Below are 16,361 nucleotides of genomic sequence, written 5' to 3'. Positions count from 1 at the left end.
GATCGGCGCACGCGCGGAACGTCCGCGCAGCTCGCAGAACCCGAACCAAAGAGGAAGCGTCTTCTCCCTTCTGCCCCCAAGTAACCCCGCCGTGAGGCGGCGTTAACAGAGCAACACTCGCGCCATCTCTCGTACTGCGCTTCAACCACACCGACCGTCACGGGCCCCAGGCCACGCGGCGAAGCTGGATTACAGGAGACGGGAGCCATGCGGGAAAACAACATACCTGGGGACGCGTGATTGTCGCGCATCCCCACAGGATAAAGGGCATCCCTGACTCAGTCCCTTGTTGATATCAACTTTCTCCTCGCTCCTCATCCTTTCCCATTCAACGCAAACTGTATTTTCTAGTAAATAACTCGGAAGCTGTAGACAATCGTCACCTAAGCCTTCCCTTTCCATAATATCGCACGAAATGTTGCGGTCTACGTTGTCATATGCTCCTGTAATGTCTAAGAAGGCCATATATAACGGTCTGCTTTCTACTCTTGATATTTCAATACACTGAGTAAGAACAAATCAGTTATCATCCAAACGTCTACAAGCCATCCTGAAGTTCTCCCAAAGTGCCATTATTCTCTGCCCATGCTTGCAGCTTTAATTTAATTGCCTGCATTGCTAGCCTGTATATCACCAGTGTAATGGTCAATGGTCTATATGAGTGAATCCTAGCTTTTTCCTTCTTGCCTTTATAAATTTATTTCATTCTACTGTGTCGCCAACTGTCTGGTAGTATTTGTTTATCTTATTAAGTTTTTTCCACTGCTTTCACCAGAGCTTCCTTACTTTTTGTACCTAGTTCATTAATCAGCCTAAGGGGAACCTTGTCTAGCTCTATGGCTGTGTGCTTGGGAATTTTCTCTTCGGCTTTCTTCCATGTGAAATTTGTCAGCCCCAGCTCCTTTTCCATGTGGTTTTCTTTCTTGCTCTTTTTTCAAATACAACTTCGTCATTGCCTTGGAAAGATTCGGCTGTTATTTTTCGGATGTAATTTAATGCCGCGTCCCCTTCCAGTTTGTTTCCATCTTCGTCTAGGATATGTTGTATTGTTGTCTTCCTGCCTAATAATATTATGTGGTTCCAAAATATTCTAGGTGCGGCTTCCTTTTCTCACATATTTCTGACAACCAATGTTCACTTTCACCTTTTATCTTTGCTTGCACCAGTATTTGAACCATAGACTTTTTCTCCCGGTATATTTCTCATTTACTGGTTACTTCATCCTGCAGCAACTGCGCCTTCTTTGCCTGCCTGTGCTCTCTGGATGCTTTCTGTCGTTTGGCGATCGCTTCTCGTATCTCCCTGTTCCACCAGCTTTTCGGTTTCTTTTTTTCTTTCCAACGAACATGTTGTTTCTCTTTCCGTATTTCTGTCGTTATTGCACTTAGAAGCTCACTATATTCCAACTTTTTACTTGGCCATTTGCCAAGTTCTTCCTCGACTCTAGTGACTGACGCAACTGACACAACTCTATATTGACACAACTGAAGCACCACCTGTCGGTAGCAAATCTAACTACTATGGTTATAAAATGTTTCATTAAAAAAAGGTGTAATCTGTTTCTGTGCATTTCTGTAAAAATAACTTAATGCTACTGTCTATACGTGTTGAAATATTGAATGTTTACTTTTTCTGTTACTTTTGTATACCAGATAGTTGCTGAATTGCTGTACTAAAAACAAACTAAGGAAATTCTCTCTTTGGGCTTTCTGTTTGTATAGCACAGTGCGGAGGAATTCACTTACATCCCGGTTCTACTGCAACCCAAACGAATGCCAAACCGAGTGCTGCCATGGCGCATCTGAAGCTGCAGGACACACGTCGACATTTTCGGTGAAGCAATCATCTCAGTTGCCGGTCTGGCTCTGGCTTTTTCTTGCCCGATGCCTGCGGGTTCCCCTGCCAGGCAGAGGGTCCTGCCGTTTTATTCCCTCGGTTGGACTTCTGCTTCAGGGTACGAGCTCTTTCTGTGCAGTGAGTGATAATCAGTGTTGCCATTACAGCAGTTTTCTGATAGACCTTGTGGTTTATTGGCTTTTTTAGTGCCAACAATTTCAGCATGATTAATGGGGCGAATTGGGCATGTTGGTACATATTTAAGAAGGCAGCAGCACAAAAAGGACATGGACACAGACGAGACGACAAGGACAAGTGCATGGTATGGATTTTCGGCATAGTATGGGATTGGACATAGATTCAGAAGGGCCAGTGAGGTGGCCCCTACTCTATGGTAGGGATCAGTGGGCCACTGTGCAGTAAAAGGGAACACTTCACTGCGTTCATACAGTAATTCTTGCAAGCGTGCAAGTCAGAAACTCACTCACTGCTGTTTGCTATGTTGTTCTCCAGTAGAAGAATGCCGCTCGTATAACTTTTCCTCATGACAAGCGCACACAAGGAAAATTACTGGCTTTTCCTTATCTTCATTTACCGCTGCTCTTGCTTCGCTTCCCCATCTGCTGTGGTGACTCAGTAGTTGTGGCATTCTGCAGCTGAGTGCAAGGTCACAGGTGCTAATTCTAGCAGTGGCAGCCTCATTGCGATGGGGGCGAAATGCAAAGACGGTCATGTACTTAGGTTCGTGTTATATAGATTCATATTCATGTGCAAGTTAATGTCGAGGAAACCTATGTGATACAAAATTAATCTGGAGCCCTCCGTAATGGCATTTCCCATTGCCTCAATGTTGCTTGCTTTGGGATGTTAAAATCAAACACCTTGACTGATTTCACACGAAATCTTTTTTAGCACATTTTTATCGGAATAATGAATGTTTTCAGTGACACTACTGGGTTTTGAATGCTATATTATATAATTCATGCACTTAGCTTTTAGCAGAATGGCAAAAGGGACTTGTATACAGTGTCATGTGGAATGACTGCACATGCCTCTTTTTGAACATTTTAGGATGTAAAACATGCAGCAATAGGGACATTGCCATCAAACTGAAGAAGTGCTTTGGATCTCGTTCTCTTGTACTACTTGAGGCTTCAGTGCAATAATAATAAATACATGTGGTCCTTGAAGATGCCTGTTCACAATATTTTATGTTTCTCCCTGTTGGAATTCTTCGATGACACTTATAATGAAATTTGGCTGTATGTGCTTCTGCTCCTCTTCTCTGCAAAACATGAGTGTCCATGCTGGCTCCCACACAATTTCTGCTACCCTATAAGGCTTCCTCGAAAACATACAGCATGACGAGCCTCTACACAACTGTTAGTGCCATTGGTAATCTTTGCGCATCTCTGATTTGCTGGTTCCCCAAAACCTTGTTTTCCAGCCTTGACAGTGCTGTCATGCATCGGCCTGTGCCTTGTGCACATTGTTTATGAAGTACGGCTCATCATGGTGTCCCACGGAGAATCCAAGACCCTCTACCGGTGTATCAGTATTTTTTTGGTGGTCAGCTGGTGCATCTTTGGACTGTACGGGCGACGGCTGGCTCGCAGACTGTTCAGTCACCCTGCCTTCATCAAGGTATGGCACTTGGTTGACACACCAGATGTGCAGCTTTTTGCTCTTGACCTCTGTCTCAGATCAGCTGAAGCTGCAACACTACTACAGACTAGTATACCTGAGCTAACATGAAGGCTTGTCATTAAAGGGAAACTCCGACGATTTTTTGACCATGTCAAGGCAATGAAATATTTAGGTTCCTGAGACCTCCTTGTCAAGCGTCTGACAGTAGAATTGTTCAGCAAATTCGAAAATAATTTTAAATAAGCAAAAAATAGCAAAAATGTAACCGAAACCTGACCAGCCGAGCGAACCTCTTTGTGTGACATCACGAGTGTCCCCGGCAGGGAAGGCGCGCAACGCATGCCGGTCTTGCTCGCTGAGTGAACAACACCAGCGAAGATCAGATGCTCAGCTTATTCATGACCGTGCCGAATCTTTGGGTGACAATGTCAGCTGCACCAGCTCTTCAGATCTGTTACATATTGACGGTTATGATTCTGAATAATTCAATAGCCGCAAATAGCCGTTTGCATTCGCCCCCCACTCCACTAGAGCCAGCACCATGTGTTACATATCGTGCTGCAGCATAAAGACCAAGAGTAACCCTAACCACTGACTTAATACTTGCTGCTTGCTATTTTAGCTGTTTTACCCCTTCTCAGGAAAGCACTCCACATGCTTACTGTAAGATGCGGAGCACGAATTTCCGCATTTGTTTCCAGCAAGAACGCCGCGGTTCAAAGCACCACCCGGTGCATTTGTCTATATCGGTAGGACATACAGCGACCACTTGTCGTTTGCTTGAGATTTAATGCTAGCCACTCATTGATAACATCAATTAATGTCAGAACATATCAAAACAGGCAGATTTTGTGCATGTAAGCGTGTTGCGTCACTCTGAATTGTGCTGATACGAGCGACCACACACCTTCGAAAACACCGAGCGGGAGACCGTAGTACAGGAGCGTTGTTATGCTGCCTACTTATCATTCTTCATATTTTCTTCATGCACACAATATATTCTGTAAAGTAGACACAGATGATGACTTTGCACATATGATCATTCATTTAGAGAATGTGTAGTTTTCTCTCAGAAATGCCGATGCCAGTATTGACACTGTTGGCAGCTGAACGAGGCTGTTGTTTATGCTGCTGTATCGAAGGGGCCTACGCTCGCTGCCCATTTGGGATATGAGGCAAACTGTGCACCTCTAAAGCTAAATAATGAGTCTGCATGACAATGCATAGATACACCCAAGTTCGTAGTCGCATTTCATTTAGGGAAGTGTCAGTGAGTACGGCTGACAGCTTTCCATTGAAGATGGCAACGTAATGATGTCGATTCTGCTCCGTATCATTGCTTCTAGCTTTTGTGTGTGCACTGTACAAAAAGAGAAATGCTTTATGTCAAATCCGTATGGTCAAAAGTGAAGAACAGAAGGAGTTTTCTTCATCTTGATGGCTTAATTAGCTTCAGGTCAGTCACTCAAGTCTGTCAGCATTAGACGCATGAACTGTGACGTATACGTTTAACCTTGGCTGAACGCAGTCAGCATCGGCTCGAATTGTGTGTGTGGATGGCCGGGGCTGAAGTTCATGCAGCCAACAATGCAAAACCACTTGCCTCCCATTCCTTGCCCATCTACAGGGTACCCAACTCTTTCGACAGCAACTTCTCACGCCATGCACTAGCTCACGATCGTCGACTCCTCGTTGCTGTTGTCTGCATTATCCCGGCATGCTTTGCATGGAACACTCTCGATGTCATACGTAATGTGACCCTTAACTGAAGAGGAGGTGAGGTAGGGCGTTTGAGGCAGTTAAACTCATTTGTAAAAAATCTGTGCCACTCTCAAACCTGATTTTCTAAGAACATGACAAACGTGCTCAGAGGAATGTACCCAGCAAATTTCATTGAGAACCGTTGACATCGAAAAATCGCCGGAGTTGCCCAGTCTACCGGAGTCTAGCACAGAGGTTACACGTTGCAGCCTGTTTTGTATAACAATATATGCAATTTTATAATGTAACAGTAGTTATAGACCTCCTTGGCATTTGCCTAGGGCATTTGTGGTGCAGCACGTTTATGCACAATTATGTCAGAAAAGAGAAGTGCTCAGTGCTGCCTTCATGTGCTGGTATCTCTTCTGACACAGCTAATAAAAAAATAAGTAAGGGAGCAGGTGCAATGTGTTTTTGGGAACAGAATCATTATCAAATCTAGATGTTGACCAAAGATTTAAAAAAAAAATTTCATCTGTATCAAGAGACATAGGTGGTGACCTCCATGCAAGACTCGAGCACTGGTAAAGCAGAGCAAAGAGAAAAAGAATTTCACACAGAACTTTTTTTTCCAAATATACCAGTCTTTGTGTACATATATAGTATCATGAGCTTGAACCTTTGTGACTGCCTGCTTTCAGGACATCAGGATGCACTCCAAGACTTTGCTGAAGATCAACGCAGCAGTCCTTGCCATAATATTGGGAGCAGTATTTCTGGCTGTGAATGCATACAGTGCACGTGCCATGATACAGGGTGAAACGTGTGCGCTGATTGCTTTCCCACGTGGTGTTTGCACCTTGCATTTTCTTCTGCGTGTCATCTACTCGATCTTCTCATTGATGTGGCATGGTCTGGTGTGCATGGTTCTGGTGTCTGTTGCACGAACACATACCATAGGTGAGTGGGAAGTTCTTGGCCTGTTCCCATCTGGCCCTTCTGTTTGTTTCCTAACAGATGTAGCTAGCGTCTGCTAATGCAGAAGTTCCAGTTTGTAATTATAGGAGCAAAAGGGCTTTTCTTGAACTGCAAAGTTATCTTTCAGAGAAACCCGTAGAGGTTTCCTCTTTCTAGCTTCGTACTTCATTTGGGTGAATGACAAATTTACCTTTCTTGAACATGCCTCCACCTTTCAGGTTTCTGCAGAACTGATTTGATTATCAATGGAGTACTTACTTGAAAATCTTGTGTCCCATTTTTTTTCTAATTGGCTCCATAATTATTGTATGAAGCCGTAATTCCTCAAGTATGCTGCACATAATTACAGATCCTTTAATGTGACTATGTTAAAAATGTGAAAGATATTATTTGTGTCACTAAAACTGGTATCGCAAACAACTCAAGCGCGTGCCAGTCGGCATGGTGGCTCTCTTGGAAATGCAGGGAAACCTGCTTTCCCCTCTTGTCTAATTGATTACTGAATAGACCCAGCTTTCTGCAGCACAGTTATTGTGTATGTGTGTGCGTCAGTGGTGTCTGGTACCACGAGGCTGTAGCATCAGGTTTCAATGATGAGAGTAGTCTCCTGCTTCATGTCCAAAGCCACGCTGCACTTGATGCCTGTTTTGTATACAGTCAAACCTCGTTAACGCAAACTCGGTTAATTTGAAATCCTGTGTAATTCAAAGATTTTCTGTGGTCCCGTGTTTTCCAATGTAAATTTGACCAGATAATTTGAACCGGCGGTCTAGGCCAACCCAGTAAATTTGAAGATTTGGGGTGCTATGTGGCAATTCCCGATCCCCATTTCATCGCAAACCCGACGAAACGACGACCATTCGGAGCTGCGAGGCGATGACACGTAGCAATCGCGATTATTTATAGACGAAGCGACTGACCCGTAGTAATGCTAGCATAAAAATCAGTCCACAATATGCTCCGCGCGCCGCCGAAACGTAGTAGTTTTTGTCATGTGCTCTCGCCCCCCACTCCGCACGCGGTCGCAGCGTCAGCGCGTGTTCCGTGCCGCTGCCACTGGCTGCTGTTCGCCCATTCTCTCTCCGCACCTGCGGCGACGTGTGTGCGCATACCACCGCTCTGCGCTGTTTCTTTGTGTGCGGTGGTGAGGGTGTTGCAGCAATCTTGGTGTTCTTTTTTTTCTGAACTGTGCAGAAGTGCCACTGAGCAAAGATGCCAAAGTATCAGACTTTAATGCTGCAGCAGAAGTTCTGCTTGATCCAAGAAGCGGGTGAGAACATGTGTTCCAAGATCGAGTTGGCTGAAAGGCACAGCGTGCCCCTCTCGACGTTGTCCACAATATTGAAGAACAAGTCAAAGGTACTGGGCCTACAGCAAGACATATTCTTCGAAGCGGTCGCGAGTACGGGTTCCCACGTATTAAGATGCGGAATCAGCTTTACTTCGCTGGTTGTAGAAAGCAAGTGCAGCCCACCTTCCCGTCAATCTAACGATACTGCGGGAGAAGGCCAACGACTTGGCTCTACAACTAGGGCACAAAGAGTTCAGGTGTAGCAATGGAAGGTTCAGCCGTTTTAAAGAGCGCAATAATTTGACCTTCGTAGTTGTCTGTGGCGAGAGCGGCAGCGCAAACGAAAGTGTTGTCGACGACTGGAAGAAACACATTGGCTCCGTTGCTTAGCAAGTACGGTGCAGACGATGTGTACAACCTTGATGAAGCAGCCCTTTTTAACAAGATGCTGCCCACAAAAACATTCGCAGCGAAGGACACCGCAGTCAAGGGTTAAAAGCGGGCAAGGAAAGAATTACTGTTCTGTTCGGCGTGAAATTGTGCGGTAAACACAAGCTGCCGCTACTCATAGTTGGAATGAGTGGGAAGCCTCGCTTCTTTAAAAATGCACGGCTGCCGCCAAGGGATGAGCTTATCTACCGGCACAATAAGAAAGCCTGGGTCACAGGCGCAGTACTTGAATATTACGTTTGGCAGCTTGACCGCACGTTCATGGCCACAGGCAGGAATGTACTCTTCGTTGTTGATAATTGCCTGGTGCATTTCTTCCTCCGAACACCACGTCGATCTCGCATCCAGTAGACCAAGGCGTCATTCACCACAAGGAAGATTTACCGCCACCACCTGCTCAAGTGCAATCTCTTTTGCTACGACAATGGCAAGGAGTACTCCACTGACCTGTGTATGCATGGAAGCAAGTGGAACCCACTTTGATCATGTGGTGTTTTGAACACACTGGCTTCTTGAAGGAAAGCATCGTCAATGCTGATGCTGATTATTCATGTGCACCTGATGAAAAAGAAGCCGAGTATTGCGACTGCATCACTTCACTCTGCGCAGAGGATAGCGAATCCGGTGCAGTCAGCTTCGCCAAGTATCTGAACTTTGAAAATGATCAACAAACGTGCTACTCAGACTTGGAGAGTGAAGCTATCACTGATGCGACCATGTGCGATGACAGCGACGACGACGCTAACGAGCCTTCCCGAGCACTTGCTCTCGGGGAATTTATAGAATCGCTGAACGTTATCTGCAGTTTTGTTGAGTGCCACGGTGGAAATTCTCAAATGCTGCACGTAGTTGGCCAACTAGAAAACATGACCCTTGGAGCCTCGAACTACAAGACGCAGCAAACCAGCATCTCTGATTACTTTAAGTAATCCAAAGATAGCCGAATAAAGGTAGCACATTCCTGCAACGCAATTTTTTGCCTGGGTTGTATTTTTTTTGTTTGTTCAGTTAATTCGAAAACCCGCTTAATTCGAAGATTTTTTGCGGTCCCGATGACTTTGAATTAACGAGGTTTTACTGTAGTTGTAGTAAAAGGTAGCATAATTAATATTTGTTGCTCAGGCTCCATAGCATAATTACAGGCTCAACAGCTGTCCAATAAAGACATAAAAAGAAGGCACAAATTTTGTGTCTGTCCTCCCTTAAAATCTCAGTAGTGATATTTGCCTGATTTGTTGATAGAATGATTGATTGGGTTTTGTGCACGGAAATAATTACTGCATTCAGGGCTTGAAAGTTACAGCATGAAGAAATGGTATGAGTGAGGCTAAAGACAATTGCAGGATGCACGAAACAGTACACGAGTGAAGTTATTGAAGCTTTCCTTATATCCACTAGTAAATGCTGCATAATCCAACCATCCCTCGCCCTATCCCAAAAAGATATTGAATATCTGCACAGGCACCTCACTAGATGTTTGTTTGTTTTCATTCTTTCTGCAGTTGGGCATATATAGTGCACATGTGGGCTTTATATTTAACTACTTTACAATAAAAAATAAATAGGACACCTTATTTAATCTTGCCCACATCATTTCTTTATGCTCAAGTTTCTAAGCCGTGATAAGTTCCAAGTATCTCAGCTTTCCATTCTCTTCTATAGCTGAGTTGTATGCGACTTCTTGCCCTGATTCTAAGTTATGCATATAATTGCCGTACCTACTCTCCAGTATAATGTCTGTTGCGTATGCTTGAAAACATTGTTCTGCATATTCTTTGATGCTGCATCCTAGTTAATGAAATGTGTAATAAGCAGAATGACTTTCCCGAACATTTCATTGTCCATTTTTTATGTGGCCACATGTAATAGAGATATAAAACAATACAGTGACCGCCTTCAGTGATGTGTGAATTCTAGTTAGCTTTGTGGGTCAAAGTGAAATTGAATTTGTGCTTATTCCCACCAAAACTAAGGGCGATGAAAGTGAGCAGAAATTCATTAGAAACAAGTAAACAAAATAACATTTTAGATGGAAAGCATTTCCTCGGGGCAACCTTTTATAACTGATTTATAAAAGTTGAGTGCTAAAAAAAAATTAGGGTGTGGAGTTCTATGTGCCAAAACCACAATCTGATTATGAGGGTTCACCTGGGGTTCTTTAATGTGCACCTAAATCTAAGTACATGGGCGTTTCACATCCCCCCCCCCCCTCCCCCCATTGAAATGAAGCCACCGTGGCTGGGATTTTATCCCATGATCTCGTGCTTAGCAGCCCAACACCATTTCCACTAAGCAACAATGGCAAGTGAAGAAGTGCTACTCTATACTAAAAGTCTTGCTAAAGAAAAGTGGTCTTCATGGCACTTTAAAAAATCTTTTCTTTTTCTCTTAGTAATAGATTACTAGAAAAAAGGCCCAAATTCTTGGGTGCATTGAGGGAGGTCATTTTCACCAGCCCTGTGTTATACATTTTTATTATTCACAACTCTGCTGTGATGTTGCACCTCTTTAGCTGATTACAAAGCTTCCTAATGCAAACATTGGGAAACTGAACATTTAGAATTGGCGGCTGTATATGTGCGTGAGCTGTTACATTTCCTTCTTTTTTTTTTTAAGCATTGACATTCACTTTCAGGTATACGAAGGTTCATCACGGAGCTCGAGGCTGATGCAGTGAACTATGAAATGTGTAATGCCAAGCAATATTATAGTTCTCCAATGACAGCTGAAGACATTTGTGAAGGTCAGTGCTTACATTGTCTCGAACTATTGTGCTGGCATAAACATGTTACCACAAGCATGATGCGGTGACAGGTTACAGGAATGATGGTGATGAATAAGCTATTTGAAAAAGATAGGTCTTTCGGCCGATTGAGAAATTGTTAGCTGTAAAGAATAGAGACTGAGGCTTATGAGCTCTTTGGATGGTTCTCCCGCCTCAGCTGTAGGACATATACTAGAGATGATTATTCGCTGCATAGGAGAGCTATGTTATTGTCTGCCATATTTGTCAGCATCCACTTGTCGTTGCTTCGTGGAGACATTGCAGCATATTCATATGGCTGACAGTTCGGTAGGATAGGGAAAATACTTTACCAGCTAAAGACAGATGAAAACAAGTTGAAAAAAAACAACAACATAAGACCGAGCAGTCAGCTGTATGTCAGTTTTTATTACCTGAATTAAAAAGAAGTAGAAAAAGGGAAACGAATGGTAAAAACAAAAGGTTTAGCAGGGAGTCAGTGAGATTCACAAGTTATATTTTTTAATTCTTTTTTTTTTCAGTGATGCATATCACCTTCTTTGTCCTCTTTGCAACACGACAGTTCATACGTGTGCATCTACTTGAAGTTTGTCTCTTTACTTAACAGAAAGTGTTTGGATTGAGAACAAGATGTCTGCGAGTGGCTCCTACGTTCCGGATGACTGCTACAGTCAGGGATCATCACGCAGGCATGTCCAGCTGAGAAGTTGCGAGGATGGCCCATGCATTTCAGTTCTCAGTGGAAACTACGATGCTGTGAGTATGTTAGCGGTTGACCTTCTTTCTTTAACCTGTGCTTTCGGCGTCCTCACAGGTTCAGGATTAAGAAAAACATGTTGCATGGAGAAAAGAGCATAAATGCTCATCCTATTAGCTTCTCTGTGATTTCACGCTTTTCGGCGTCGAAAACTATTTAAGTGTGAACGTGACCCAGCATGAGCTAATCTCTGTATAACTTGCATGGCTTATGTGTATGTACATTGTAAAGAACAGTGAAGAACGGATCTGGTTTTAGTAATTATTCTGTGCTAGAGATGGTTAGGGCAAGGTAATACACATCTTCCTATAAATTACAGAAGCAATATAGCCATTGATGAACATTAGTTAGTCGAATGGAAAAATAATGAGACTGACAGTAACATTTATATTTGTTGATTTGTAGCTGAAAGGGTGCTTGTCATTTAAAAAGAAACCACAAAATTAGAAAATTAGAAACCACAAAGCTTATGACTTTAGCAGTATTCATATGCTACGAATTAGTTGAACTGTAAAAGTTCAAGAACTCAAGAACTGTTTGGAACAGTTCTTGAGTTACATCTATATAGTTCTACATATAAACATTGCCTATCATTATAAGTAGGTTGAACTATACTTGTATAAAAGAAATTTAAATGCTCGTAGCTTACCCAGTTCTTGGATAGAGGGCAATAAGTAACTCACACATGGTCGCCCTTACCTTTCCTTTGATTTGGAAGCTCAAGTTTGTTGTAACCCTTATTGATAACTAAATGTTCTGGGGGTGTTTGTGCCAGTTACCTAAGAATTGGGGTCAGTCTTTTCCTGCGTTACATACTATTGCATAGCAAAGAAATGTAGATACATGTTGCTGCAGTCCTTCTCTCTTTGTAGGTTTTCTGTGAAGAAATTGCCACTGTAGTGACATTATATTGTGCTGAACACACCAGTCACTTTAGTCGCTTTTGATAAATGCAGAGTTAAAAGTAGTGCTTCTTTTCATATTTCTCTTGATGCTCAAAATTTATCGGACCGTTGTCCCACTTCAACAACAGTTACAAAAATGATTGATTTCAATCCAGGATATCACAAGATCAGCAGACCTGAGTGTGGCCACCTCTCGGGCACCTCGAAGCTTGTCAATAGCTGAAATACTTCACGTGTACTGGAAGGTGTCGGTAAGTCCTTTGCTCCTGACAGCAGGGCCAAAAAACAATTTTTCGTTGTAGTTGTACAGAGATGCTTAACCGACGTTCACTACCGTTATTTTCCCAGTCTCTCTGTTTTGTTAGTCTACCATAATATTTTGCTTTTGAGTATGTTGCAGCTTTGCACATAGGTTACAGGTTTATTTAGTGATTACGTAATGCTCTGCTTATGTGGGAATCTTGAACATGGTTAAACTGAATTTCACTTGTGGCGTACTGCAGTTATGCAACTCTACATGAAAAATAAAATTGCAGGTATTGCCTTAACCATGGCAATTCAATATCTAGACACTGTTAGCTTTTCTTCGTAACTGTGCATGACTGCAGTAGGCTGTAACTGAGGTTCAGCTTAATTGTTGGTCAGAGTGCCCGTGTAACAAGGTTTTAAGGAACGCTAAATTAGTCTAGACCGATAAAGTATTCTTTTGAAACTCATTTTTCATTAATCTTGCAGTAAGTGTTTGATTATTGGAGAGAAAAAAATTAAGGCTAAACTTCCATTTCTTGAATTTTGTGCTAAAACCCACACCGGTACGTCAGCTTAATTTCACTTATCTCAAAGTATTTTCTCATATTTAGGCTGTTGCGGTGCAGAAGAAATTATAGTACCTTGATAAGATCAGCTTTTGGCCCCTCTATTATAATATGTAGCTAATCTCTACTGATAAAAAGTTAACTGCGCCCGAGCAGAGGCGGTCAAAATCCATGACGTCATGGCAAGCTGGTGTGGGAACCTCAGTTTGGCACCACCACCTGTGTTTCGTTTGTCCATCTTTTCTGGCACTGCAGAAGCATCCGTTACTAGTTCAGTTTATTTTTCTCTCTGTTTTAAGGGGAACCTTGCCCATTCCAACTGGAAATTTTCGTTACACACAAGAAGTCATGAAGTGCTGCTTACAGACCATTTTACTGCAATAATTTACTGCAGTTTACAGAAGCACCGAGCACCGTCTCCTTCATTTTTTCTTCTTTTTGCTGAGCAGCGCATTTCCAGGGGCTTTATTGGGCATTCTTTATTGGATGGCTTTAAGTTGTGTGTCATAATTACTTACATTGTGGGCAGTGTGTCTTATGTAGAGCCATTTATACATGTGACCTTGATTCTTTGGCAGGAGGCAGGGCTTCCTCGAGAGAAAGGGTGAACTGGCTTTGGTATGATATTTCAGCAGTTTTTGTGGCTGTGCAACAGTGGTTTGATACTTGACAGACACGATCGTCAGAGCATGATCTATGTACTGGTCTTTTTTTCTTGCAAGGCCAGAAACTGGTGGGACGCCCTGTGGGTCTAAAAGTGTTTTTTGCATTCAGCCCCCATTGAAGTGTGGCCTCTGCAGCTGGGAATAAAACGCACAACCTCGTCTTTGGCAATTGAGCAAGCAGCCACTGTGGTACTTCCTATTTCAACCTATATTTGTATTCTGTGCGTTCCGTCTTACTACTAGTGCCTGACTTGCAACGACACCAGAACTCACTCTGGTAACTTTTCGTGTCACATAAGATCTCTGTCTCGTGTAGTGTTGGTTCATTGCTCCCATTTGGTCCGTTTTTAGTGCCGGCTGCGCCTGACTGGGCAAGCCCTGCAGCGCTGGGTGGGCAGCCTCATAGCCCTGGTGGTGTTTTGGTGCTCGTCCCAGTTGGTCACCTGGCTCAACCACTCGCCTACCGTCTGGGAGGTGGTGCAGTTTGTCTGTCCGCTGACCCTGCTACTTGTCATCACTTCCTCCATTGCCGAGGTCAACTTGGAAGGTTCACGCATGATCAAGGTGACGACAGATAACAGGATGTTGGAAGGATTGCCAAGTCATTCCTTGTTGTGGTACTGGCATGAACTACCCACAGAAAAGAGTGTGTGGCACACATAGTTGTGTGACCTACTCTAAATATGTGAAAGAAGTGAAAGGATAGGGGTGTCCTGTGGCATTCCGATCTAAGATGTGCAAGCCAGAATGGCACTCTTGCATGACCTGATCTGGTTCCTTCCTTGTTGCCTCAAAATATGACGTAATATTGAGGAAAAGATTTAGATAAAAAAGGCGACTTGGGCAGTTTAAATTTTGGAAAAACAAAGAGCAATATAGTTAAACCTCATTGGAACAAAATTGCATCTGACATGAAAATGCCTTTGTTATATCCGATATTCATAATCACATATTCATTAGAATCATTACATGCTGGTGTAAGTGAGAAACATCTTAGATGTATGTTGCAGTAAATCTGACAATTTATTGTATCCATTACACTATATCTGCATTCTTATGCCAAAGTTGAAATGTGCATCGGCATTGCTACTTCGTGGAATTTTTTGCTGAAACATTCTGCTTTTTAAATGGACAGTAAATGCAAATAAATGTTAGGTCTAGCTGATTGTTGTACCTTGGTCCTGAATATCTCTCAACATTTTTTTCTTCACCAAGAGATGGCATAGTGGTTGAAAAAGTTCTGATCCATGTTGATAGATTGCTTGACAAGAACAGGCAAGAATTAGGGGTGTATGAATATAAAGATAGTTGAAAATGAATTGAATATGACTGCAATAGTTTTATATATCAAATCGAATACTGAATAACGATATGCACATGCATTTATTAGCAAGCTTGGCGATATCCGATGTTCCAACATGTTGGAACATCGAAATTACATTGTCAACAGTAAAAAAGCACACTAGCAAGCCATTATACTAAATGATTGTGTGTTTCGCTCATGTTAACTTGAAAAATTGAGTGATCCCACTAGATGTTTGTTTTCGCCAGCCAGTGCCTTACTATACAACATCAAATGCCCATAAACTTGGAGGAATTTGACCCTGTGCCAGTTGTGAGCAATGAGCAGCGCAAAAGCTGCACTCACATCCAACCTGAATGAAGTGGTGCTGTGCTGTTTGCTATGACCATTGCTTAGAAAGTAACTGCATGAAGATTCCTTTCTTTTTCCTATTCTGTAGACTTTTGTTAATTTGACTCCGGTTAATTTTGTTTTTCGGTTAGTTCAATCCTTGCCAAAGGTCCCAGCAGGGCGCCCATGCATGTATATGGGCCCAAACTTTAATTATTTCATCCTAAAATTGGCCTTCGCCAGATAATTAGAACTTGAACAGTTGAACACACATCAGCTCCTGACAAAAACACATTTTCAGTCTGCCCTAGGAAGATTTTCAAGCAAAAGTGGTAGCTCACAGTGTCTGATGACAGTATTTACGTGATTTTAACGCGTACTTTCTTATTTTCTGAAGAACAGCTGCCGTAAATTTCCTGCGCGGTGCAATCGGACACAATAACAAAACACTGCGAGACGTTTGTATGCTTTACCGCATAACACTAAAGTGTTGCGGCGAAGCTGATCTTTGTACAACACATATTTAGATGCTTGCTCATTTTTCTTGCTACAAAATTGGGTGCACGTTAGATTTCTACCTTGTTTAGTAGGGTTAATGACATTTGTACGTTAGTTTTTGCTTTGGACACTTGGAAATTGGCCATGTGTTTGAAACGGAGGCGTGTTATAATCGGGAAAATACTCCCAAATGAATCAGCACTGTGTTCATGTGTTTTTCCTGTAACTCGACCAGCCGGATAAGTAGATCGATTTCGTCCGTCCCGTCAAGGTTGAATTAACGGAATCGAGCTGTATTTTATGCCACATGTAAGCAGATCGTCTGCATCACACCTTGTGCAGCAAGGCCCTTCTGTGTTTTTCCTTCAGTGTGAGACATCTGACAGACTCATTGTTGTAGAGGCATTGCATTTGTAAGAAT

At 42.7% G+C, this 16,361-nt stretch overlaps 1 protein-coding gene across 3 annotated transcripts in view; it reads left to right on the top strand.

The window, feature by feature from the left end:
• Nucleotides 1–16,361, top strand: part of LOC126537139 (uncharacterized) — a 57,083-nt gene that overhangs the window by 8,834 nt on the left and 31,888 nt on the right. For 2 of the 3 annotated variants that reach the window (XM_072287833.1, XM_072287832.1), the window contains exons 3-9: nt 1,722–1,954; nt 3,284–3,480; nt 5,886–6,144; nt 10,539–10,646; nt 11,275–11,423; nt 12,485–12,580; nt 14,161–14,373. In XM_072287833.1, the coding sequence (XP_072143934.1) occupies nt 1,722–1,954; nt 3,284–3,480; nt 5,886–6,144; nt 10,539–10,646; nt 11,275–11,423; nt 12,485–12,580; nt 14,161–14,373 (1,255 nt within the window). The remainder of the gene's footprint in view (nt 1–1,721; nt 1,955–3,283; nt 3,481–5,885; nt 6,145–10,538; nt 10,647–11,274; nt 11,424–12,484; nt 12,581–14,160; nt 14,374–16,361) is intronic. The other variant, XM_072287834.1, reaches the window with a different exon arrangement.

The sequence above is a fragment of the Dermacentor andersoni genome, chromosome 4, assembly GCF_023375885.2.
Source record: "Dermacentor andersoni chromosome 4, qqDerAnde1_hic_scaffold, whole genome shotgun sequence".
NCBI lineage: Eukaryota > Metazoa > Arthropoda > Arachnida > Ixodida > Ixodidae > Dermacentor > Dermacentor andersoni.
The sequence above is the reverse complement of the archived record's forward strand: the minus strand, read 5'-3'. Positions and strand labels throughout refer to the sequence as shown.